At 39.6% G+C, this 26,406-nt stretch overlaps 2 protein-coding genes and 1 long non-coding RNA gene across 3 annotated transcripts; 2 read left to right on the top strand and 1 right to left on the bottom strand.

Moving 5' to 3' along the window:
* The first annotated feature begins 850 nt into the window (after positions 1-850).
* On the top strand, positions 851-2,686 carry LOC129777078 (splicing factor ESS-2 homolog). The gene is made up of 3 exons (XM_055783143.1): positions 851-1,096; positions 1,154-1,307; positions 1,423-2,686. Exons 1-3 carry the CDS (start codon positions 962-964, stop codon positions 2,622-2,624), a joined length of 1,491 nt encoding a protein of 496 aa, XP_055639118.1. The 5' UTR covers positions 851-961; the 3' UTR covers positions 2,625-2,686.
* A 2,191-nt stretch (positions 2,687-4,877) lies between these two features.
* LOC129777966 (uncharacterized) lies at positions 4,878-6,599 on the bottom strand. Its single transcript, XR_008743335.1, has 4 exons — positions 6,466-6,599; positions 5,775-6,381; positions 5,518-5,710; positions 4,878-5,454 (listed from the first exon to the last, which is right to left on the bottom strand). It is a non-coding gene; the product is annotated as an uncharacterized LOC129777966 (long non-coding RNA).
* A 17,802-nt stretch (positions 6,600-24,401) lies between these two features.
* LOC129777212 (uncharacterized) lies at positions 24,402-26,206 on the top strand. The gene is made up of 2 exons (XM_055783354.1): positions 24,402-24,791; positions 24,909-26,206. The coding sequence occupies exons 1-2, from the start codon at positions 24,490-24,492 to the stop codon at positions 25,582-25,584; spliced, it is 978 nt and encodes a 325-aa protein (XP_055639329.1). The 5' UTR covers positions 24,402-24,489; the 3' UTR covers positions 25,585-26,206.
* The last annotated feature ends 200 nt before the right edge of the window (positions 26,207-26,406 follow it).

The raw sequence follows: 26,406 nt of genomic DNA, 5'->3' as shown, positions 1-26,406 counted from the left end.
GGCGAGTACAACATTTCCGACATTTTTACTGAGGCTTTACATTACAATAGAAAGTTTTCTTCAAAAAAAAAAAAAATCTTATGAGATTTTTGCACCGCCTGCAAACAAAGTGTTTTTCATTGAAATAGAATACTCATTTGATACACAGAAGTTAATTTTCATTAATAATTTGAATTTTAAAAACGTGTTCATTCTGCCTGAGAGCCAATTATTATTTTTGGCGCCCCCTAAACTGGTAAACAAAGCTCAATGCCGTCAACGCGAATAGAACAGTTGAAAAGACGAGGGACAAATGAAACTAAACTGATGTCTTAACACGAAGAGCGAGAGACGGTCAGTTCATTTGAATCTTACAGCTCACACACTCTCTTCAATTCTACAGCTCTTTTCTCTCCTTCATCATCATCAAAGTGAGCTGAAGAGCTGTTTGATTTTTTTTGCGAGCTGTTCCGCGTCAACTCACTTCAAAGAATCGATTCTTCGGAACAGCTCATGAGCGGATGGCACATCTCTAGTCAAAACCCCGGGTCAGAACACCTCCCACATGCGTGCTGTTATAAATTATGTCACTACAACATACACATATACGCAAGAGAGAAATGGAGAAGTACAAATATCGCCGACGTGAAATGTTTTCGTTTGCACACCAGCAACACGCCAAAAGCTCGCTCACGGCACGTCAGCCTAGTGTGAACACATCGGTAAGAACACACGATTAATTGTAAGCGTCACACGCCCATGTCACGCTGACGCCCGGCTTCATTGAGAACATGGCCTAAACCTCACATTCAATACGAGTGAAATATTTCACATTCTACTGTACATTCAAGTACTTCTAGCGCGAAACAGATAGCAGTGTTGTAGCGCACATTTCCTTCAGTGTACTAACTTTTGCTGTCAAATCAGAAACAAAACAAATCGTATCACCAACCTGAGACAAATTCGGATACACATCGTAAACATGGCCAAACCTGGTGAAAAAGCTCTCCTTGCGATGAAGGAATTAGATAAAGCAATGGTCGTTTTCAAAAAACCAGCTGTTCCAAAAACGAAGAAGGAGAATAAAGTGATACTCAACGAGGAAACTTATCTGGAGGTATGTTGATGTAAATAGTAAAGTGTAATGCGATTGCTCATTTTTCTTCATGTACAGGAAATGGCCAAAATTATTCAGAGGGATTTCTTTCCGGATCTACAAAAGCTCAAAGCCCAGAACGAATACCTGGATGCCGTGGCTAGCAACGATATTATAAAGCTGAGGCAAATATTCTCTAAATATAATTCGAAGTCACCACTTGTTCGGGAACGTAAGTACCTTCTTCACAAATCCAATTACGGAATGAATGTATCATCCAATTTCGAATTATATATATTAAACAGGGGAATTCTAATGATTGAATTTCATTTTCTTATTAATTCTAGCAAGTCCAGCGACCTTCGAAACACCACTCCCAAGCGCTTCGCTTGGACCAGACGAACCTCCCTCCATACGATCGACAACAAGTGTTAAAACCAACAAAAGTAGCAAATCCCTCGCGGATAAACACTCGCTGGATAGTTTTCTACAAAATTTTACCAGCGAAGATAACGATAGCTTCCAAGAGATAATAGAAGCAGCGGATAAAAAATTGAGGCAAAAATTCTCCGTCCTCTATGAGGCAGAGAAAACCACCATGGATAGTATGAGCAGAAGTTTAGCGTTGCCAAGCATAGAAAGTCAATTTGATAACAAAGAAAAACCTAAGCAATTGGATATGTGGACATACAAGAACAAGAATTATATCATGTATATTCCGGATGGGGTTGCTATCAGTCGGAAAGAGGAGATAGAGTTGGCGAACAAGAAACAGGAGATCGAACATAGCAACACAAGACTTAGAGTGAACCCTTTTAATGACCAGGAAAGCAAACAAGCCATTACCGAAGCGGCTAAATCACAAGCTAAATGCCTTCCGGAAAAGATTGGTGTTGACGGAAAACTGATCGAAGCATCCTTCACACCCGATATTCGGGGTTTCAGCTTCGTGAAGAGTCCCTCGCCCTGTCCGGGGATTACTGACAGCCCCTTGTTCACTTGGGGTGAAATTGAAGGAACTCCTTTCCGCCTGGATGGCGGAGACACTCCGTTACATCCGTCTACAGCAGGGTCATCGTTCAGAATAGCGGAGACATCAAAACGAGAAAACCTGGCTCTTCAGCTAGCAGAAAAGGTAGCCGAACAGTCACGTTCAAAGAAAGCTAAAGCAATAGAGGCTGCGCGCAGGAACATTGCTTCGCCAGCAATACGAAATACATTTGATCGGCTAGCAAGCATGTCTCCAGCGGCAAGAAAATTAGCTTCAAGTAAGCTGGGCTTTATAAACACTCCCAGTCCGATGAGAAGCCCTAGTATGGCATCTACGCTTAAGACACCCAGACCTATTGGTATATCCAGAACGACACCTTCACCGGCGGGAATTGTACGAAAGAAGACTCCGATTGTTGCCGGATCTTCGTCCAACAGTAATGTGAACAAAAGCGACAGTAACAAAACAAATTCCACCGGAACGTCTGTAACGTTGACTGATAATCTGCTGTATATTCCTTCTACAGCCAAGCGACAAAAAGCCTCTGATTTCTTTTAATACATTGAAAAGATGTACATAGCATTCAATAAAGATTAATTTTTTTTTTTTCACTGAATGTATTTTTAATATCTGGATGTCTTTAGCTCATGATGATGCATTGCAGAGACTAAATTCCATCAACAAAGCCGCTGCTAGTCGTCAAGTGGTCAAGAAGTACCTATTGCCTGACACTATCCTCGTATGGATTCCTGGACACAATAGCATTGCAGGTAACGAAGCGGTTCGATTTGCTGGAATTGTCCGTGCCACTGGACGACGTTAAATTTGTGTGGATCACCAACTCCTTTCGCACCTTTTTGGAGTTGAAAGGTGGCTCGCAGTTATTTTTTGCGTTGAAAGTCAAAATAGGTTTCAACACCAGGTTTAAAGATGTCAAGACAATGAGGGAGCAGCGGGTACTGTCAAGACTGAGGACTGGACACTACTCGTTTTCACAAGGCTTCAAAAGGGGACCTTTCCACCAACCATGTGACCCCTGTAACATCCATAACTCCGTCGAGTATTTCTTGTGCATCTGCTCTGAAGTACGAGGACCTGAGAAATATGTACGGGATCAGCGGGAGTGTATGAGACGTGCTGAATGATCCGTCGAGAGTTGGAGCATAATTTTGTTACTTGAAAGATGTCAAATTATTCCACGAAATTTAATGAATCAACAATAAATCAACCGCAATGATCCTTTTTCCTTCTCCTTTATAATCAAAGGAAACCAGAACTCATATAAAGAAGTGTCACGATTTTGAAAATGAAAAACACCAAACATTTTTAATCTGTGTTTAGATCTAATGTAAAATTAATATTACTGAGATGAACCAGCTCGGGAGGTTAAAAGTCCCTAAAAAAAGGGGTCTCTCAAGGATTGGAAACGAAAACAGTTGTACAATAAAAGAACTTTTGGTGGAATATAGACGTTCCACCGTCGACGAAATTGTTTCTTCGATACGTCTGAATCATGATAGTATTATTTTCTTCGATCAGAAAAATGATTGCGCAATTGCTGGAAGACTAAAACTCTAGCATTATTGGGTCATTTAAAAGAATTCGCGATTCTTTTGTTCAATTTTTGAAAGAGTTTTTTTTATCCCATTTGTTTATTTTTTAGACTCATTAACATCTTAGCTGTAACAGAGCCGGATTTTAATCGTGTACATGTTACATGTTTCATCGAATCTATAACATTACACAGCATATGATACATAGCATTGCGTGGACGTAGTTATGCTATAACAACACAAATATGTATGGTCAATTAAGGGCCCTGAGAACTCACAATCGATCGCTTTGTAAGCGAACGTGCAACCAATGTGGCTACCAAGACGGGTCTATGGTACTAGGTGAGGCCGTTTCGTCTCTAAGTTGGTTAGGGGAGCGGTATATGAAAACAGCACGGAAGAAAGTAGAAGGGGAATTATTTGCTTGTAGCGTGAAAGAGACAGACTGATCACGAGCGACCTTCGGCAATAGCGTATTGTGTTTTGTTTACAAACAAAACACAGTAGACTTCCAAGATGGCTGAAGAGTAGTTTTAGCAAATTGGCCCACCTTAGTATATACTTCTAGGCGCCTTGGTGGCTACGAAACCCGAAAAAACCCGCGTTAATTCGAAAATCCGTGTTAGTTGAAAAATCCGGCTAAAAAACGCGTTAATTGGAAATTCGCATAAAAACCCGTGGTAAAAAAACCTGGCTGCACTTCATAATGGGCCCTTCATATTCCACCATACACACAGCATAACATTATTTAGCGTCAATCCAGGCTTTGAAGTTATTTGTGTTGGCTCGCCGCGCTTACCCCATGATTCTCACGCCAACGATATTCCTGCATTTTATTCATTTTTCATCACCCGTAATGATTTTCAAAGATGGATAGATTCACTGGTTTCTTTTTTACGTGATTTTCTTAAAGTTACGCGATTTGGCGTCGCTTCGTTGGTGAAAGAAAAAGAAGAAAAAGAATTCTGCGTTAGCGTGTCCGAATATGGTTGTGGCGAGCTCGCGCCGGTGATGGGGCAATCTCAAAATTACGTGTTTTTTTTGCACGCACGCATCAGTCGCATAACATAAAAATTTCAGTGTATGTTGACCCAACACATGAGGAGATACACTGACCCAAAAAATTGGTATATATAACGATTTTTTTGGTAAATATTACCAATGATTTGTATATTTTTGCAATACGAATTATTCGTACATATTACACAATAACAATGGTAAACAAACGTCAAACCGGCCAGTATGACCCACTATAAGCGGTTGGTTCAACGTTGGTTTAACATATACCCTAAATGTATATGTAATTTGTTCAACACGGGCCCATTTGTCAGTCCAACGTCGGTTCAATGGTATTTTGATCAGACATAGAATCGTAATAATTTCTTTTCCATTGTAATGAAAACAAACTTTTTTTTAATTGTAATCAATCAAAATAAAATTCGAACTCGAGGAAGGAATCGGTAGATTTGATCCATCAGGTCAGCTGGTGTGTTTGCATCATCAACGCTAACCCCCGACTTTCAGCAGCCAGTGTTCCATTATCAATATTCCTACCGGTATTATTATACACCCCAATCAAGGGCGCTTGTATCACAGATGCCGGGAATGAGATCGCAGGCTTTTTGGAGAAGCCTATGCTGTTGGTAAAACAGTGAATGAACCGGGTATTTGTTGTTGCTGCTGCTGCTGCTGTAACACAGCCGTACTTCGGGAGATTTTCCGTGGTGGTACCGTAGGAGCAGACGGAAGTTTCTGGTAGTTTTTCGTTCCAGTCCAGCTTATAGAGCAATAGTTCCATTATTCGCAAGTGGCATTCCGTGTAATACACGATTTGACTGGAAAAAATTAACAAACGCATTAACATGTGACAGTCAGACAAGGCTGGCAGGCATACTTACACAATTTTCTCCCAAGGAGGATACATTAGAATATGGCACCACACTTGTATCAGTATTGTCGGTTCCTCTTCCAGTTCCCGCTGGTACTACATTTGGCATATTCGTATTAGATGAATCACAATATACTTGAGCGTCATGTTGTGGTAAATTGGCAGATCCTGGATATCGAATAGCTACGCATCACTGGTAATTTCTGTGTGGACAGATACATGGATAGTTAGTAAAAAGTTATATAAAATAAGTATCGGATATCCTACTTAAGACTTACGACGAATTTATCGTAAAACATAATCGGAATGATCGGATTGGGCAGCTCCCGTAAGAACCATGGCTACACACTCCGGTGAGTAGCTGCTCAGATCGGTGTTGATTAGATTTTCGTTGAGTGAATCACGCAGTTTGTTAACCTCGTCGTAGTTCGGTGACGTCGTCCGATACATCTTGTACAGATCCAGGTTCAAGTTACACATCGCTTTCTAGTCGAGCTCGTTGCAAACTATTATGACAATCTGCATCGCCGACAGCTCGGCCACGCTAAACTGCTAGCAAAGACTAAGTCCAAAGGCCTGGTGACTACGGCTAGTCAACGTTACCGTCCTAGTGCCAGTTTCCGCTGCGCACGGTTCTAGTCCCGTGGCCGAGCACTGCCGATGCACTATGAGATTACCTTGCAAGTATTGCTGACACTTATCACATTTAATCGTTCACCAGATCATGCGGGTGTTTATCGGCCGAGCTATCACCATCTTCGCCGGTTATTCCCAGCACGATACCTCCACCTCCACTGGTGGTTCGCAAAGTACCACCACTGTGAATCGGTTTCTCTGCTCTCTCTGCGCAATTAGGTGTACCATATGTAAAAACCTATAATACAGCAACGAAATGAAATGATAAGCCATAAAACAAACGTTAAAATGCAATGTTTAAAAATTATTCAAAATAACTTACCTTTATTGTTGTTATCTGCACGGCGAAAATTGAAATAATGACTGATAGTTTTTCACGTTTGCCAGGGATGACAATTGTCTGAGTTACCGATAGCGCACAGTAACATATACCAATCGTTAGTAGGGATGTGTATTGAATCTGTCATTCATACTAACGATCGGTAATATTTACAGAAAATATGTACATTCTACTAATGTTTGGCTTACCAAAGATTTGGTAGCTTATTTTAGTAATCTGTCTTCTGGGTTTACATTCTGTCAAATACACTTTTTCCAACGAACAATTCGGTCATCGGAACACTGAAGTGAATTCATTTTTATATCTTCAATGATGTCAAAATAGAGTTGATTTGAGTTTCGGAAATCGGAAAAAGACACACGAGGCCATATCAAGATAGTGTGGTACTTGTGCAAAAACTTTCGTGCCATTTTTGGTCAAAAAATCATTCACAATGATTCAAATCCAAGTGTTATCCCTTCCACAAATCTGGTCTTTTTCAACGAATTTTCTCTCTCAAGCACCGAGGTGCCAAGGCGCCAAGATAATATTTGATCGTTTGTAACACAATATCTTTCAACAAAAAAGTTATCCATTTCAAAAATCGCCGAGCAAAAAAAAGTTGACTTGTTCTTAACACTCCTATACTCGCGCATTGGTCTGTCAGACCGAGAAATCAATAATTCATTCATTTCTCAGAAAATATCAACACTACGACTTTGCGATTCTCTCTAGCTTCGTTATACGTCGTTCGTCATCGTTTAGCGTATCGCATGTGTTGGTACAAAAGAGACGTGTACCACTTTTTGAACACTTTCGGTCTGACACACCGACGCTAGTATAGGTGTAACTTTTATGGACAAGAACCTTTTTTCATATTTTAAAATATTGTTCAATGAAATGTATAAATTAATGTTAGTGGCGTGGAATATTTATTGAACATAATGCATAAGATCATTATCGGACCATTCTCATTTGATTTCAGTCCCTATTCTAACTGGATTGATCGGATCCATATATTAACTATTCGTCGATATATTCGTCGTTAAATTCATACGTTCAAAAGCAAAATATAAATGTTTGACTTTCGTATAGTTATTCGCTAAATATAATGGTCATACACATACACACTTGTGAAAGAATTTCACTTGTGGAAGAATTGTAAACCGTAAACTATAAATGATGGCTCACGGTAATTTTTAACAGTTACAGTTTCGGGGATATCTTTTTTATAATGGACAATATCGACAAGAAAACAAGAAATAGAAAAGGAAGTTCCTAGAAATCCTTTAATATCATCTTTTTAAGCCCCATCTAAAAAATGCATTACTTCTTAGTTTACCAAGAATACAGAGACAAAGAATATTAGAAATATGCAAACTTTATATTCCAGAACCTTTATCATCTGGTAATTATCTAGAAGGTCATTATACATTCTTCTCTTTGATAAAAGACCCGAAAAATACGCAATAACTGCATGAAATGTAGAAAATATGTTTGTTTCGAGCATGCAGTTATGCTATGTTCTGATTCTTACTCCAATGTAACCAGAACCGATTAATACGATTTTATGTTGTTTTATAGCTCTTTATACTTCCATAAATTATATTCAGTTGCTTACTTTTAATTAATAACATTGAAAAATTCGAATTTCGTTATTTGTGTTGGAGTATCGAAAATTACTCTATTTTGAGGATGATGAGTTAGATGACTAAACATAATAAAGATGGAGAAAACTTTTTTTTTTGGAGTTTATTCTTCAAATAAATGCCAATAAAGCCTGAAAAATACACAATGGCATTAGTACAGAGAGGTTCAATTTTCGGTCTGTGACACCGTGCGCCAGTATACGTGTTATGATTTTGCACCCGAGTACAGGAGGGTTAAGAAGCTGTGTTGACAACCATTTTGTATTTGAAAATAACGGTCATTTTCGTGTTCAGACCTGTACACCGTATAGAAGGAAAAATCTGAAATACAATTATACAAAAGAAATTCGGTCGTTTTATTCAGTATATATATATATATATATATATATATATATATATATATATATATATATATATATATATATATATATATACATTTTTTGTTCATATATTTCAGAATGGAATACGTGTACGTGTACAGGGTGCAAGAAATGGGTTCATGAGACACGCTGCATTTATTATTCTTAAGTTGTTCGTTGAGACTAACTGAACTGATTATCTGATATCCATTTGTTGATCTCAAGTTGTTTTTCTAATGAATTGAACTATTGAGCTAATGTGAATTTAATGTTGGATTTAAGTTGTTTAATAAGTTTAATTAGATTCATACCTTCATCAAACGAAAAATAATGGCCATTTGATGGTCCTGACAAGAGTAATAAACATATTACAAGCAGAAAGAATTTGATTAGCATTATTGTTATCATAATCACAAAACCTTAATAAATTTACCTACGGTCATGGATTCAATCTTTTCTGTGATTTGAGGTCGAATCTTAGTGTGATTAAAGGCATCGTATGACGGATATTGATTTAAGTGAAGAAAATGACTACCTGGGGTATCCGGAACATTCCCGGAAGTGTCCAATGTGATCCTAAATTCCATCAAACTGATTCCATCAAAATGGTGGTGTGGTATGAGGTGTCGCATGATAGATTTGCCTTATTTCAAATTCCTTTCTTTTCCAAGAAAGGATGAATTTCACTTGTGGAAGAATTGTAAACAGTAAACTATAAACTAATTGGTGGCTTATAATAATTTTAAACGATTACAGTCTAGGGTATATTTTTTTATAATGAACAATATCGACAAGAAAACAAGAAAAAAAGGAAGTTACTAGAAATCCTTTTATATCATCTTTTTATGTCCCATTTGAAAAAAAGGTATTAATTCTTAGTTTACCAAGAATACAGAGACAAAGAGTACTAGAAATATGCAAACTTTATATTCCAGAACCTTTATCGTCTGGTAATTATCTAGAAGGTTGTTATACATTCTTCTCTTCGATAAAAGACCCGAAAAACACGCAACAACTGCATGAAATGTAAAAAATATGTGTGTATCGAGCATGCAGTTATGCTATGTTCTGATTCTTATTCCAATGAAACCACAATCGATTAATACGTTTTAATGTTATTTTATAGCTCTTTATACTTCCATGAATTATATGTTGCTTACTTTTAATCAGTAACAGTGAAAAATTCGAATTTCGATATTAGTGTTGGAGTATCAAAAATTATTCTGTTTTGAGGAGGCTGAATTAGATGACTATTAAAACATAATAAAGACGAAGAATACATATTGTTTTTAGTTTTTTCATTCAATCTTACCCTCTTCTTCAAATAAATGGCAATAAAGCCTGAAAAATACACAATGGCAACATTACAGAGAAGTTAAATTTTCGGTCTGTGACACCGTGCGCGAGTATACGTGTTATGATTTTGCACGCGAGTACAGGAGGGTTAAGGGGCTGGGCTCACCCCTCAGTTCCACTACAGTATCGGACAAAAGTGTTCTGTGTTCTGCACTGCTCAAGCAAAAACGAAAGTAACAAAAATTTGTGAAAAAATAATCCAATCCAGTGCTTCAATCCATTTATAATAACCAATATGAAAAAATGCGTTTTGAGTATACTTAACTACTAAAATGAAGCGACAAAACCTATGACCAGTTCCTCGTTTTCAACAACACAACACAGTGAAAGTAAGCAACTGAATATAATTCATGAAAGTATAAAGGGGTATGAAATAACATAAAAAAGTATTAACCCATTTCATATTAAGCGTTCGAAAAATCGAACTGAAACATTCATAATTTTTCATTACTTTGAAAAGCAAACATATGGTAAGGTTTTGGCATCAAATGATAGCTTAGTCAATTTAATCCAATTTAGTATAACTTCATTGGGCAATAAATTCGGTATGAACCAACTATGTGCGGAAAGTACATAACCTCACATAACCTATCACTAGTAATTTATTTATTTAACTATTTATCAACAGGTTGACATTGAACCCTAATGATACTAACTACTTAACTAATTGTCTTAACCTAATAACGTTTGAGCTTGTCTAAGACGATTTTTTATTCTGTTCCTTGATATATGAAAATCGATGTTTTCAAAATGGCGATTGAATGTTCGAGCCATGCTAGCAACAGGCTCATGGTGAGAGTAATTAGTTCGTGCAGTTGGAAGGCGGAGAAATTCGTGGTTACGCAGATTTCTCCTTCTGACGTTGAAATTAATGCAACTTAACAATCCAGAACAGTCGATGTTGGCTTGGATGAGATCGTAAACGAAAACAACTCTAGCTGTGTTACGTCGCACGCATAACTGATCCAAACCCAGGAGCTTACAACGATCTTCATATCTTGGAAGGTTTTGAGGGTCATTTCAATGGAGACGACGCAGTGCATAACGGACAAATTTACGCTGCACAGACTCCACTCTTTGTATGTTATTGTGGTAATATGGAGCCCAGACGACCGAAGCGTACTCCAAAATCGAGCGAACCAGAGAGCAATATAAAACCTAAAGGCATTGTATGTCCGTAAAGTGTTTAGTAGTGCGGAAAATGAATCCAAGAGCCTTGGAAGCCTTTGAGACTGCGTATGCGATATGTTCGCTGAACGTGATCTTCGAATCTAAAATAATTCCCAGGTCTTTTATACATGTGACTCTGTTGAGTATCGATCCGAAAAGCTCATAATCGTACTGTATCGTTGTGTGTTTGCGAGAAAAAGAGATGACAGAGCATTTTGATGAGTTCGGCGACATACAATTTGCTTCACACCAGCTGGCAAAGATTTCTAACTGTCGCTGTAGAAAAGTCGCATCATCACGTTTATTTACACGCACGAAGAGTTTGAAGTCATCAGCATATGAAAGCTTCATACATTTGAGAACAGAATTGACATCGTTCAAATATAGTACGAAAATCAATGGTCCTAGATGACTTCCTTGTGGAACGCCTGATGTTACGTCGAAAGGGGAGGATATGAAGTCACCTATTTTGACGCTCATTGTTCGACCAGTCAAATATGATTCCAACCAATGCAGTAGTGGTCCATTGAACCCGATGCGATGCAGCTTAGCAATTGTAATTTGGTGATTGATCTTGTCAAAAGCAGCTGAGAAGTCCGTGTATATAGCGTCGACTTGGGATCTGGATTCTAGCGTTTTTGAAATGAATGATGTGTAAAGCAACAAATTCGTGGACGTGGAACGTTTAGGTACGAATCCATGTTGCTCCTCCGCTATGTAATTTTTACATGCATGGTGCATGAAATCGAGTAACATTGCCTCAAACAGCTTGGACATAGCACATAAGCAAGCAATTCCACGATAATTTTTCACATTTCTCTTGCAGCCTTTTTTATATACAGGGAATACAAATGATTGTTTCCAAGCTTTGGGAAAAATTCCGGATTGAATAGAGGTGTTGAATAAAGTTGATAATGGCAGAGAAAGACTAGCAGAGCAGCGTTTCAAGATTATGGATGGAATTCCATCAGGCCCACAGTTTGATGATGCTTTCAGTTTTGAGCAAACGTTGAGAACAGTCATTGCATCAATGATTGGATGAGGACCAATTTCAGGTAAAACTGGCGTGTTTTCAACTGCCCTTTGGATGAGAATGTCGCTGATTGAATTATCAACAAAAACACGGCTAAATTGCCGACGGAATAAATCACTAATGCTAGGAATCGTAGAGGCTTCTTCCTGTTCATAAGTCATAACAGATGGCAACCCTGACTCGTTTCTCTGTAGATTTATGTGTTTCCAGAAGCATTTTGGATTAAGCTTCAGTTTACGTTGTACTCGACTTTGGTGTTCGCCGAAGAGCCTCTTATTCAAGATTCTATAGTTTTTACTTGCGGTAACATAGCGAGATTTCCACAAATCATTGCGGTATCTCGAGAATCTTCTTAATACAGCTTTCTTAATAGTCTTCAGGCGTCGTAGGCTGGAATTGGACCATGGTGGGTGGACAGGAACTTTCTTTCGTTTCTTCGGAACAAATTGGTCTATAGCATATAAAAGTACATGAGAAAGATTCGCAGCAGTTGCATCAACATCCTGTTTAATCAACAGTTCATCCCAGTTCAAAGCGTTGAGGAAATGGTTCATCGATGTGAAGTCGGCGTACTGATAACTATAATAAAATGATTCTGCAGTATTCGTGAAATTGGTTGTATTGGACTTGATGAACGACACGAGAAGTGGAGGATGATGCCGACACGTTTTTACAAGTGCGGCGGGAGCTCTAGCAACAATTATTTTGGATAACAATTCATTACTTACGAAGCACAGATCAAGAAATCGGTTATTATCGTTGGAAATATCATTAATTTGACATAACCCTGCAGTAGAATACTCATCAAGCAATTTCGTAGCTGTCACGCTAATTGTGGAACGAGATAAATCAGGAAATAAATCAGCTTGTGTTCCTTTAGACCAAGCAATACCTGGCAGATTAAAATCTCCAAGTATGATAATGTTATCAGTCAGTTTCATGCGGGATGTAATCCAGGTGAGTGAAGTTATATGACGGTTGATGATTTCAGGATCGTTGATCAGATTCGGTGGGAAGTAAACGACACAGATGAAAGTAGTTTGATTTGCGGATGATACTTCAACCCATATCTGCTCTAAATTTGAATAATTTGGAGGTTGTAATTCACGAGATTTTAAATCCGAACGAATGGCAAGAAGCACACCACCACCTGTGCGTTTGTTGCTATTCGTTAACGACCTGTCACGTCGGTATACATCATAGGTTGGTCCAAAAATTTGCTGCGATATAGTGTTTTCGTTGAGCCAGGTTTCAGTGAAAGCATAAGCATCATAAGATGTGTCTGAGCATGCAAGATGATACTCGATGATTCGTGTGTTCATCCCACCAACATTTTGGTAATACACTAGTAGTGGCTTATTTACACGAACGAGGTTCACACTCGTCTCGGCGAAGCTCTTTGATAGAGGCTGCTTATTTGTAATGACTCTTGTATGACAGGAGGTTGCATTTGAATTGGAGTGTTGTTCGGATATCTTTGAGATTCGTAGGGTTGTTGTTGCAATTGGGGAGTGGTGAAGTTGCGGCGAGTTCGCACTGGTGGTCGATCTAAAAAAGGAGATATCGAAACACCGTTCGGCCAGAAGTTTTTTGAATTAACCGGGCCTTCCAATGACTCATGTACATTCAATTTGAATGATAATACTAGTAATACTAGTATTACTTTGGTAAGAGATCACACATTGTGATGTAGAAAAGAAAACCATTGGATTGAACCTCCTACAGGAAAAAATGTAGGTTTTGGCCAATGTTTTTGTTTGGAGGTTTTTAGATTTTTTGTCATTTTCTGGAAATCGGAAGAACGGATAAAATTATTTCTTGGAGATTGGGGTTTCTGTAACGCCAACAATCAAAATTACACCAATGGCTTTTGTTGAAAAAAATATACAGCTATTTACAGCTTGGTCGTTCATGGGTTATTCGGTTGAGGTTTCATTGGTGTAATGGTGGCCGTAAACTGTTTGTCCGGGGGTCTAACATTCGACAATCTTTGACAGATAAAGTTTGGTTTGAAATTTGTACAAACATTATTTTGTTTGTCATTCTTCAATTGTTAACAGTGGCAAACAATGTCAAACATCGAACATGGAAAAAAATCGACTGAAATATTTAAGTAACCTAACAATGTACCGACAAGTTTGACGAATAAACCGAAACATAATTTTAGGCATCCAATAACTGAATAGTTGCTTGTTGTGCTTTCAGTCGCATATATTCAGTCAGTACACGTTGATCAAATTTTATCTGTCATAATATAACATTCAGGACATGCCATAACTGCATGCTCGAGACAAACATATGTTACACATTTCTTCATGCAGTTGTAATGTGTTTTCGGGTCTTTTTTCGAAGAGCAGAATTAGGGTACCAATGAAAATTGTCACCTGGAATTTAAAAAAGCTACCCCATACAAAACGTTCACCACCTCAAAAAAAAACACCCTATGCATTTTTTTTTAATTAATCAGACATGTGTGAGGCAAGACGAGCTGTCTTGAATACCACCCCATATTATATCCCGTCTCGAACCCGATTAACCCAGCTAACAACGTAGGATGTGCATTCGTGCTCCGGGTGCAATGGGTGATTCCCATCGGCGGAACCAAGTTACTCAGGGGGACATAGGGGAGAGTGGCGCAAACCGATCAAAGTTTGAGTTTTCTGAAAATTGAAAAAACACCCACCAAAAAAACACAAAAAAAAACACATGGAAATGGTGTTTTCGTTTTTTTATGCCGAATGTCTTAGTGCCTTAGGAATGTTTAACCGAAGCCAAATATATGACTCTTTTTGACAGACAAAATTTGATCAACGTGTACTGATCAAATATAGGGTTGGGGAAAATAAAATGTCGTATTTCTGATCGAAATATGACGCTTTATTTAACATACTTATCCAATCATAATCATCCAATTTAAGTCAAATATGCGCCGTTTTGTTCGCAAAGTTGTTGCCATTTAGAAGGCAACTTCAATATCCCCCCTTTATAAAACCCTCCCTCCCTATTTGCAAAAAACTCAAACAGCCAGTTTTCGCAAGCCTCTTTAGAGGCCAACTTAGTATCACCAAGAGCGTTTTGCATGGACCGGAAGAGATGATAATCACTTGGAGCCAGGTCCGGACTATACGGTGGGTGCAATAGGACATCCCATCCGAGCTCCCGTAGCTTCTGGCGGGTCATCAAAGATGTGTGAGGCCGAGCGTTGTCCTGGTGGAAAACAACACCATTCCTATTGATCATTTCTGGCCGCTTCTGATCAATCGCCTGCTTCAAACGGTCAAGCTGCTCACAGTAGAGAACCGAGTTGAGGTTCTGGCCATAGTTGAGCAGCTCATAGTGGATGATTCTCTACCAATCCCACCAAACACACAGCAAAACCTTCCTGGCCATCAATCCGGGCTTGGCGATAGTTCGGGCCGGCTCACCGCGCTTCGACCAAGACTCTTTTCGCTTTAGGTTGTCGTACGTGATCCACTTTTCATCAGCAGTCACCATCTTCTTCAAAAATGGGTTTGCAGTTTTTTTGCGTCAACTCGTATGGCACTCATACATCCAGCTTTTTTTGGAATATAATCTTCTGCAAATGGTTCCAAACGGTTTTATGGTCTATACCCAGTTCCTGGCCAATCGAGCGAGTGCTCACATGCCGGTCTACTTGGATGATTTCAACGATTTTATCGGTGTCCACGACGATTGGCCTACCAGTACGGGGTGTATCTTCGACAGCCACTACACCAGAACGAAATCGATCAAACCAATGCTGTGCTGTGCAAATCGTCACAGTATCGGGTCCATAAACTACACGAATTGTTTCGGCCGCCTTCGTTGCAGTTTTACCTCGCAGGTAGTAGAAACGTAAAATATAGCGAATTTCTTGCTTGGTGGACTCCATCTTTGACGCGCTATAACTTGAGACTGAAAAGGACAATCACAACACTGTCAAAACGACACTTGTAGCACAGATTGTCGTCTTCAAATAGTCGTATAGTATGACCCGATGCGATAAGTACAACACAAGATATGTTTAAGTGTTGCCATATATTGACAATATACGACATTTCTTTTTCCCCAACCCGAATATATTCGACACAAAACACGACAAGCAAATATTCAATAATTGGATGCCTAAAATATTTTTTCGGTCTGTTCCTGTAACCTGTCGGTACATGATTAGGTTACCTTAAATGTGCATTATAGCGCAAACCGTTAATCGTCCCCCGTCCGTCAGTATCACGCGTCAACAAACAGCAGCTCGACAAGTCGTACCACGGGATCTTTCAATATTCAATGGAAATCCCGAAGATTGACCGATGTTCTGGTGAACGTATGAGAGCACAACTGCAATGTGCGGGTATCGCGAAGAAGAAAACATGATCCGTCTCAGAAACTGTCTCAAAGGTGATGCTTTAAACGCTGTTCGGAATTTTCTCATGCACCCATCTACCGTATCAAAGGCCATGGATGCTCTGAAATTGCGTTGCGGACAACCGCAGATTATAATAAATGTATTGCGACAGAAAGTATTGGCTATGCCGACATTAAAGGTAGAAGCGATGGACAAACTAAACGACTTCGCGTTAGCGGTGCAGAATTTGTGTGCCACTATTGACGCTTGTGGGCGCAAGGAATATATTTGCGACGTGACATTGTTGCAGGAGTTAATATGTAAACTACCACCCTCAAAAAGCTCGACTGGGACAGACATCAGAGAAAATTAACGAACGCGGATCTCTACGCTTTCAATGAATGGATCTATTCAGTCGCTGAAGATGTTTGTTTAGTATCAGGAACTGAATTGCACAAAGGTAGCAATCGGGAACCTGTCGGAACATGTAGGGGCAGGTACACTAATACACACTCTGAGTACTCACCTCCAGAATCGATGAATGAAAGCCAGCCGAAAGATAACCCATCATATGTTTCATTGAGTCACAATATCAACTCCACCAGTGGAAATGCTACACAGAATAAGAGCTGTCCTATTTGTAAAGGGAGTTGTCAGAATGCTGCAAAGCGCGAAAGGTTCCAGAACTCTTCATATGACGCGAGATGGTCCGCTGTACGTGAGTTTCGAATCTGTCGGCGTTGTTTGAGACAGCACGGTGGAAGTTGTAACACGAAGCCATGTGGTGAAGGTGGTTGTACCTTCAGACATCATGCACTCTTACATAAAGATTTCACAGTTATGCCCGTAGGAGAGAGCATTTCAGCACACAACAGAGATGAACGTAACGTGAACACTCATCAGTCGAGTTCTGGAGTGAAAATGTTCCGATATCTACCAGTCATTTTGTATGGGGTCAACAAACAAATCGAATGCTATGCGCTTCTGGACGAAGGTTCAGATCTCACCATGATATATCAAGCGCTAGCAGATGAGCTTGGTGCAGTAGGGAAACATCGTCCTCTCTGTCTGAAATGGACGGGAGGAACTCACCGATTTGAAGCAGATTCACGAACCGTTTGCATTGAAATATCCGGCTGCGTGGGGAAGAAATTCAATCTGGCTGATGTACGGACGGTGGGAGACCTAATGTTACCTTCGCAAAGTCTAGACATTGATCAACTAAAAGTTCGTTACCCATATCTCCGGGGGCTACCAGTGCGTTCTTACAGAAATGTTCGACCCAGTATCAGAAACTGTCTCAAAGGTGATGCTTTAAACGCTGTTCGGAATTTTCTCATGCACCCATCTACCGTATCAAAGGCCATGGATGCTCTGAAATTGCGTTGCGGACAACCGCAGATTATAATAAATGTATTGCGACAGAAAGTATTGGCTATGCCGACATTAAAGGTAGAAGCGATGGACAAACTAAACGACTTCGCGTTAGCGGTGCAGAATTTGTGTGCCACAATTGACGCTTGTGGCCGCAAGGAATATATTTGCGACGTGACATTGTTGCAGGAGTTAATTTGTAAACTACCACCCTCAAAAAGCTCGACTGGGACAGACATCAGAGAAAATTAACGAACGCGGATCTCTACGCGGACTCCGGATTCAGTCGCGGACTCCGGAGTACAGTGGGATGATTAGATTGGGGATAAACAATATGAGAAATGACAGGCCTGGATAGCGTTACTTCCGCAGTTGGAGAAAATAAACATTCCGCGGTGCTATCGTCAAAAAAACATCAATAGGAGAGAGTACAGAGATACAAATACATACTTTCGTAGATGCGAGCGAAAACGGACTAGCTGTAACCGTATATCTTCGGTACCAGGAGCATGATAACATTGAATGCGTACTGGTATGTGCGAAAACCCGTGTGTCACCGCTTAAGTACCTCGACTGTAACTACAAGCGGCAGTAGTCGGATCAAGATTAGCGAAGGCGGTGATCGAAGGGCACTCACTAAGAGTTCAGAAACATTTTTTTGTCTGACTCCCGCAATGTACTTTGCTGGTTGCGTTCAAATCACCAACGCTACAGTCCATACGTGGCTGCACGTGTAAGCGATATTCTGGATATTACCAATGAAAGTGATTGGCGATGGATTCCGACCAAATGGAACGTGGCCGATGAAGGCACCAGGTGGAAGGGAAGGCCTGATTTCACAATAAATAGCAGATGGCTCAGAGGGCCCGAGTTTCTGTGGGAGGAAGAAGTAGCTTGGCCCCCAATATTTTGTAAAAATTCGACGACGGAAGAAGAATTACGTCCAAAAATTCGACGACGGAAGAAGAATTACGTCCCAGCGTTTTATTTCATTGTCAGTTGATTGAACCAGTTATCGCGGCCTAGGAATATTCCAGTTGGAAACGACTTGTTCGAGTGACAGGGTACGTTACACGGTTCATATCGAATTTGTCCCAAAAAAGTAAGAAATTGCCGCTCATGAAAGGGATGTTGAAACCCATTTCCAAACCGCACCGGAGCAACAACTGGAAGATCCGGTTACGGGTGGCCAAAGCTATCATCAACAGCCGCCTCACCTATGGCCTCGAGCTGACATGTTTGGCCGGAGACAAGCTCCCAAAAACTCTGGCACCGATTTATAATAAGGCACTACGGACTGTCTCCGGCCTCTTGCCATCAACACCAGCTGCCTCAGTCTGCGTTGAAATTGGGGAACCCCCTTTCGACCTAATCATCGACTCGGCCATCATATCTAGGACTGCCAGTTCTTTGTCGAAAACCAGCGGAGACCCACCTGACCGCCCTTAGCAGCAGGATCGTGCAGCGGGTGGTATATTCCAACCTTCCCCCGATGGCAAAACAATCCTGGTTTGGGGCGAACGATTGGAGGTTCCCAACGACTCTCGTGGAGAACGGTATCAGGAACAACTTCCGAGCCGGGGTGAGCACAGCCGGGGTGAGCTCAGCCGGTTTGTCAGAACATTTCAAGGCCACCATAGCAGAAAAATACCGCCTCCACGAAATCAGGTATACGGACGGCTCAAAAGGACCATCAGGAGTTGGATTTGGGGCAAGCGACGGTAATAGCAGACTGATTTCCAGCAAAAAAGTTGCGGACATCTGCCAGGTCTTCTCGGCAGAGGTGGCCGGCATTTTAGAGGCAACCACAATCCCGTCCTCTAAGCCGCTGCTGGTCGTCTCCGATTCGGCAAGTGCCATTGATGCCATCGGTGCGGCTAGGTCCAAACACCCATGGGTACAGGCCGTCAGGAAGTACCTTTTGCCCGACACTGTGCTCATGTGGGTTCCCGGACACAGCGGCATCGCAAGGAATGAAGCGGCCGATCGATTTGCCGGTATCGGTAACACCAGACCGTTTTTCACTCGGGAGGTGCCGTTTGACGACACGAAATTGTGGATCACCAATTCTTTCCGCTCCTTTTGGTCTGAAAGGTGGCTGGCAGAGAAAGGGCTGTTCCTCAGAAAGGTAAAGGGTTCGAGGACGTAAAAAGGATGCGAGAACAACGTATCCTGTCTAGACTGAGGACCGGTCATTGCTCGGTTTCGCACGGCTTCAAAGGAGGATCTTTCCGACTACTCTGCGATCACTGCCAAATCCACAACTCTGTCGAACATTTCCTGTGTGGTTGCCCAAAATACGACGATCTGCGAAATCTTTATGAAATCAGCGGGAGCGTGCGAGATATCTTAAGCGACGAACCAGCGAAAGTAGCAGCGCTTTTCTGCTACTTAAAAGATGCCGAACTATTCCTCAGAGTCTAATGCGTGAACAATGGATCAGCCACGAAGATCCTTGTTCCTTCCCCTCCACGATGAAGGGGAATAAGAACTTCTCGGCATCTTCAACGGTACGGCTTCTTCTCCACTGGCCTGGAGCCATGGTCCGAGGATATCCTTACCATCTGGTCCAGCAAGCAAGCAGCAATTGGAGAAAAACTAGTATTGTTTATTCAATTTATTTAAAAATGTTTTAATGCATTCTTCTTTCGTCATTATTTCAAGGTCCAGTCTGTGTAGTCATTTTACGTTAATGTTTTATGTAAATTTTATGTAAGTTGTTGTACCTTGCGGCCGTCACTACAGAGGCGAACCAGCCCAGGAGGCTGAAAGCCTCTCAAATAAAGAATTAAAAAAAAATGAATAGACATGAGCTGAAACGGGGCGAAGAATACCACTTCAGAATCGCACAACGAGATGCATATCTCGACGAAATTGCTATCCTACAAGAGAATAAATCGGGAAGCGATCCTATTCTTGCCCATTCTTGGACGAACATGGAATTTTGCGATCTAAAGGAAGAGTCGCAGCGTGTAAATTTCTCGAAAAAGAGGTGAAGTTTCCAGTGATTCTTCCACGTAAACATCCAGTTACATGTTTGTTGCTTGTCAGTTACCACGAAAAATTCAACCATTCCAATAACGAGACCGTACGAAATGAAGTCCACCAACGTTTCCGCATCTCCAGATTGAAAACGATCCTCAGCAATATCCGAAAGAATTGCCAGTGGTGCAAGAATAGGGACGCAGTTCCGCACGCGCCTTAAATGACGGATCTTCCTCCGGCTAGATTAGCAGCTTTCACTCGTCCGTTTACACATGTCGGAGTCGACTATTTCGGTCCAATAGAAATTGTGTTGAGACGAAGAGTCGAGAAAAGATGGGGAGTTTTACTCACGTGTTTAACAATTCGAGCGGTACATTTAGAAGTTGCTCATTCTCTCAACACAAAATCGTGTATCATGGCCTTGCGTAACTTTATTGCAAGACGAGGTAAACCCGCGGCATTCTACATCGATAGAGGAACTAATTTTATTGGTGCAGAACGTGAGCTACGTGCAATTTTAAAGGCTATGGATCAAAATGAGATGATGCGCGAGTTTTCTAGTGCGGAAACTGAATGGCATTTCAACCCTCCAACATTACCACATATGCGAGATTGCTGGGAGCGTTTGGTTAGGTCAGTGAAATCTCACAGAAGTTCTAGGCGAAAGGCGGCCGAATGATGAAGAACTAACTCATGTTCCAATCGATGAAGATTCTTCATCAGCACTAACACCTAACCATTTCTTGTTAGGATCGTCTGATGGTTCAAAACCATTGCCAAAACCAAAACCAAAACCAAATCTCAAGTGATGGCCAATCAATCCTAGCATCGCTGGCTTCGCGATTACCTGCCGGATATCACCCAACGTATCAAATGGTTTCAAAGAGTGAAACCTATTGAAGTCTGGGACATAGTAGTGATAACTGATCCAGATCATCCCAGGAATTGTTGGCCCAAAGGACGAGAAATAGGAGTAATTGATTCAACAATGTATTTATTTTACACAGGAATTAAAAATTTACTTCTTCGAGAAAAAAAGGAGTTTTTTTATAATTTGGGAATCGTTTCCTGGGCTCCTAAACAGAAAATCCAACAATAGCTGTCGTTGGTCATACTAGCGCTTTTATCACATGCGGTACTTCTGAAGGATCTATAACAGGGTAAACAAATGGTCCTTCTTCGACCATGAATAACATTCAGCATGAATCGCCTCCTTTACTACATTACTTGACTAGCTTTTGTTAAATAATCTTTAAACCTTCTAGTCCATTCGTCTCTAGCCTTGAAATAAACCAATTTAGAAAAAAAATAGTCAACTAAAGTCTGTCGGATATACAGTTAGTATGTGGCCGCTTTTTCCTAGTTACCTCAACTTTCAAAATTTCAATTCCAATATCCAAGATGGAACGCGAAAGACGTAAAGGAATTCTTCACACTAACGTTGAAAATCTAAATACCGTGCTCAAATGTTACCGAGAAGCATTGACGTTGGATCGCGTAAAACAAACCAAACGTATGAGTGAAATATATGGCCGGAAACTACGAACGAAAATCTGTGGAAATTGGAAACCGGTCGACCATGTTCAAAGTACAACGGATGTATTTTGACTTTGTACAAATCTCTGGTCAAAAATATTACCTTGCTAAACATTTGTCTTCGCAGCTAAATTCGCTTGCAGGTTTATGATTATACAAGGCATCTGGGCAAATAGAACAAAGGTTTTCATCTCTGGAGCAACTATGAATGGACAACATTACAAGGAGAAGTCTCTTCAGAAGATAGGTTGCCGTTTTTTCGATTACACGAAGTCCCATGAAGTTGCGGAATGTCGTAGAATGTTATAAGCAGAATAACATTGATTTTATAGAAAAAAGCATGAATCCTTCAAATTGTCTAGATTTTCATACCATCGAAATATATTGGGCGATTGTCAAGCGTAAATTGAGGAAGTGTGGCAAAACAATCAAAACACCATATTATATGGAAAAAGGATGGCAGATACGGTTGATAATGTCACTGTGCAAAAAATGATGGGAGGTATCAAGCGAAAAGCTCGAAAGTTCATACCGTTTTGTCTCAAATTCCGAACACTTAAGCTTTGATGGCCATTAAACAGTGTCTCATTACTCAAAATTACTTTTTCACGAAATTAAATTAATTTTTGAATACATTAATTAAATTAAAGTCAATTAGCTAGTCTTTTTTGAAAAAATATTATACTCGCAAAAAATTGGATTTTGGTTGTTTGTTTATTACCCGGTAGCGTAAAGGAAAACCTTTTTTTCTACTTGCTACCTATGAATTTTTGGAGGATATAACTACACTATAATTATCTTAATGTATAAAATTTAACAAATTCAACATATTTAACATTATTAGCGGTTCAAAAACTCGAGACAGCCCCTCTTAAAACCTGCTACCGATGTCGAGCGTCTGACGATAGGAGGTAAAGAGTTGTAGTTTACCACACCTCGAACGAACAAAGAATTTGAGTAGCTGGTTGAGTTGTTGGGTGGAATAATGAGGCTCTGAAAGCGACAAATCTTACACAGGAAAACAACGCTACCCTCAATCTTTCCATAGCATGAGAACTTGGTTTAACCTGTAGGAATTCGCCAAACACGAAGTGAGATAGGATTATTGATTGTATTTGTTTTTCATAGGACCGATATAGCTATCAATACCTCTAAATGATGTTAAAATGAAGTCAAGGTTTTGATTATTAAAATTTTAAAATTTAATTTTTTTTTACATTTAAGTTCAGTAAATTCACATTGAAAAATGAAGTGTTCGCAATTTGAATCATGCGTAGAAACTTGATTCATATTCCGAACACTAATTTTAATGAAGATTTCTGCATAAAATATCGTTTTTTCATCCATTTATTGTAGATTTGTACAAATTCTAGCTCTTAACATGAAAACAACAATAAAAATAGTTGAAAAATCTACAAAAACTGAAAAATTTACATTTTAGCATTGGTTTTAACTGTCACTTGTCTAATATTATATACTATAGGCTGTATTGATACCTGTAAATGATGTCAAAATGAAGCCTGTACCTCAAAGAATGTCTGTGTTTGCATTATTGAATTATTTATAACATAAAATTTTAGTAAATTTATATTTAAAAATGTTCGGAATTTAAGACAAAACGGTATGCATATCACAATCTAGCTTGTCAATTTGTTTAAAAATAAATTGTCCCTTCTTCAACTCCTTCGCTAACTGTATCCTGGATCCTAACATTTAAGTAGTGTCCGTTTTCTATGTCCGTTTTAAATTTCACAACATCTAAAATTTTGTAATTAATTTGTGTTGGTTCTATACAGAAGCACAATTTTGAGGATATTTTTGAAATGATTGCACTATACTAATAACTAATTATTATTACTTCTCGAACACAACTCATGCTACCTCTCTCAGCTTGATTATTGAATGAACAGAAAATTCTGATTACTAGAATTTTGTTTTGCTTGAAATAAAATTTTAGATACCGCCTCGACGAAAACATAAACTATTCGTGCCTCAATGTAAATACCACCCGGAAAGTATTGCGCAAGCGACGATTTTCATTGCAGCTGAAGAAAAGCACGTTGAGTCTATTGGCACCCTTGTTTCTTCCAAACAACATGGTCGGTTGTCGGAGAAAATATTTAAGTCAGTATAAAGTGTTTGTACCAAACGAGCTGTCGCGCCATTAATTCAACTGTGATCTATTACCAAATCGTTATACCTGATAGTCGCTCCTCAGCAATGAGGATAGGGCTAATAGTCATAAGTAGCCTTGTGCTACTCATGTTAGTGAGTGGTTCAATTATCAAATGTACCAAGTGTAAGAAAAATGAGTGCGAGTGCAAACGGAAAGTTTTGAAAGCATCGACCGTTCCCCCGGATTCATGTTTAAAGAAAAATAAGTCTGCGGACCTACCTCCGATAAAAGACATCTGTTCGTGTTCTACCGTAGCCAAGGTACGACCTGCACAACCTCAAAACGAAGTTCCAAAATTCGCCTGTTCGACATCATGCGAGTGCGGACTTCAAGAACCATTGCCAAAGTAAGTTAAAGAATCGTTCAGTATATCTCGTTATATTTTTTTTTAATCTCAATATAATAAATGTAATATGTGAATTGGTATTGGAAACACAGAATTTGACGCTTTAATTATTTTCAGAAAATACTCTGCTGATGCTGTCAGTCATCATCTTGCTGTTTTGGCGGCAAAAAGGAAACATATATGTGAAATGGATATTCACTTCCAGGGCAACGCAGCGAAACCCACACCAAAATCCAAATGTGTTATGGACGTTGGCGAAGAGCGGTTGCACAAATTCAACCGTCAGCTGATTGAGCTGAAACCCCCGAAGAAGAAACGCGTCTACAAGCACCATTCAACGGAAGAGGACGAGGAATGCCCCTGCCAGGTCGAGAAGCAATCCTATGCAGAAATTTGCTACGGAAAAGTTGAAACGGAAAAACCAGAGTTCGAGAAAATTACATCGCAAACTTCATGTTCCTGCGAAGTGTGCCGAGATAACTTCTCGAAAGAATTCTCCTTCGAAGTGTCCCAGGAGCATAAGTGCTCCCAGGAAAAAGTAAAGACAGAGAAACCACCATGTAGTACCAAAAAGCCTTGTAAAAAGCCGAAAATTTCGAAGCAGTCCGAACAGCAAGAAAAGGATGACGACGACCGTAGCATTGTGTTCGAAAGTGAAGAAGAGGAGCTGGTACGGCGTAAGAGAGGACAGCATAAGAAAAAAAATAGAAAATCACGACAAGCTAGGATAATTGAGACTAGCCCTGTGAACTATAGGGATGCAAGGAATAAAACTGGTGCATCAATGCTTTAGGAGAAAAATATATTAGTGTAGAAGTAAATAACATCAATTGAAAACTATTTATTTATTTATTTGCTGTTTCAGTGATGGTCTTATGTATATCATATTTTGTATGGCTGGATAGTTTACCTGATCACAGGTAATTTTCATAACAAACGCAAACATCCCTCGAGATTAGTTTTACATTACATATAACAATTGGTAAGTTTCCAATTCCTATTTTGAACCGAGGTTCCTTGTACGTTACAGGGATCATTTTTGACAATTAAAAACCAATATTCAAAAATAATTGAAAAAAATATGACATTGTAGGGACAATGTAAATTGAGTGAATTAGAAAGACTTATGATTTAACTGCATCCGGTTGTTACAAAAATGTGTAGCGTTATCCGAGGGCCAATTGATAAAACGTACCAAGCAAACCAAACTAAAAAAATTGATAAGGTTTACTTTCAAGCATGGTAAAGAAACATATTTTCAACACATCAAATCGATATTGACAGACGCTAAAAATATCAATTCGAACCCAGCAAATTCTTTACTAGTAAAAACAGTAATCAGATAGTTACAAATACTATTAAAACAAGTTAAAAAAATCAATTTTATAAAAAACACAATAAAAGACAACTTCTTTTTCTTAACCATACAACCAATGTTGCGACTCAGTTTTCTCGGAAGCGGTTCACCGAACAAGAAGCGACAAGTTTCATTTGAAAGTTTTATATGAATCGATCCACGTGTTCCGAAGATATGTCCGGAACAAGTTTAATGATAATTTCATTATATCCACCACGCTTTCCGCACAGAAGGAATGCTCCAAGTTTATGTACTGGA

The sequence above is a fragment of the Toxorhynchites rutilus genome, chromosome 3 (assembly GCF_029784135.1).
Source record: "Toxorhynchites rutilus septentrionalis strain SRP chromosome 3, ASM2978413v1, whole genome shotgun sequence".
In the NCBI taxonomy this organism is placed as follows: Eukaryota; Metazoa; Arthropoda; class Insecta; order Diptera; family Culicidae; genus Toxorhynchites; species Toxorhynchites rutilus.
The sequence above is the reverse complement of the archived record's forward strand: the minus strand, read 5'-3'. Positions and strand labels throughout refer to the sequence as shown.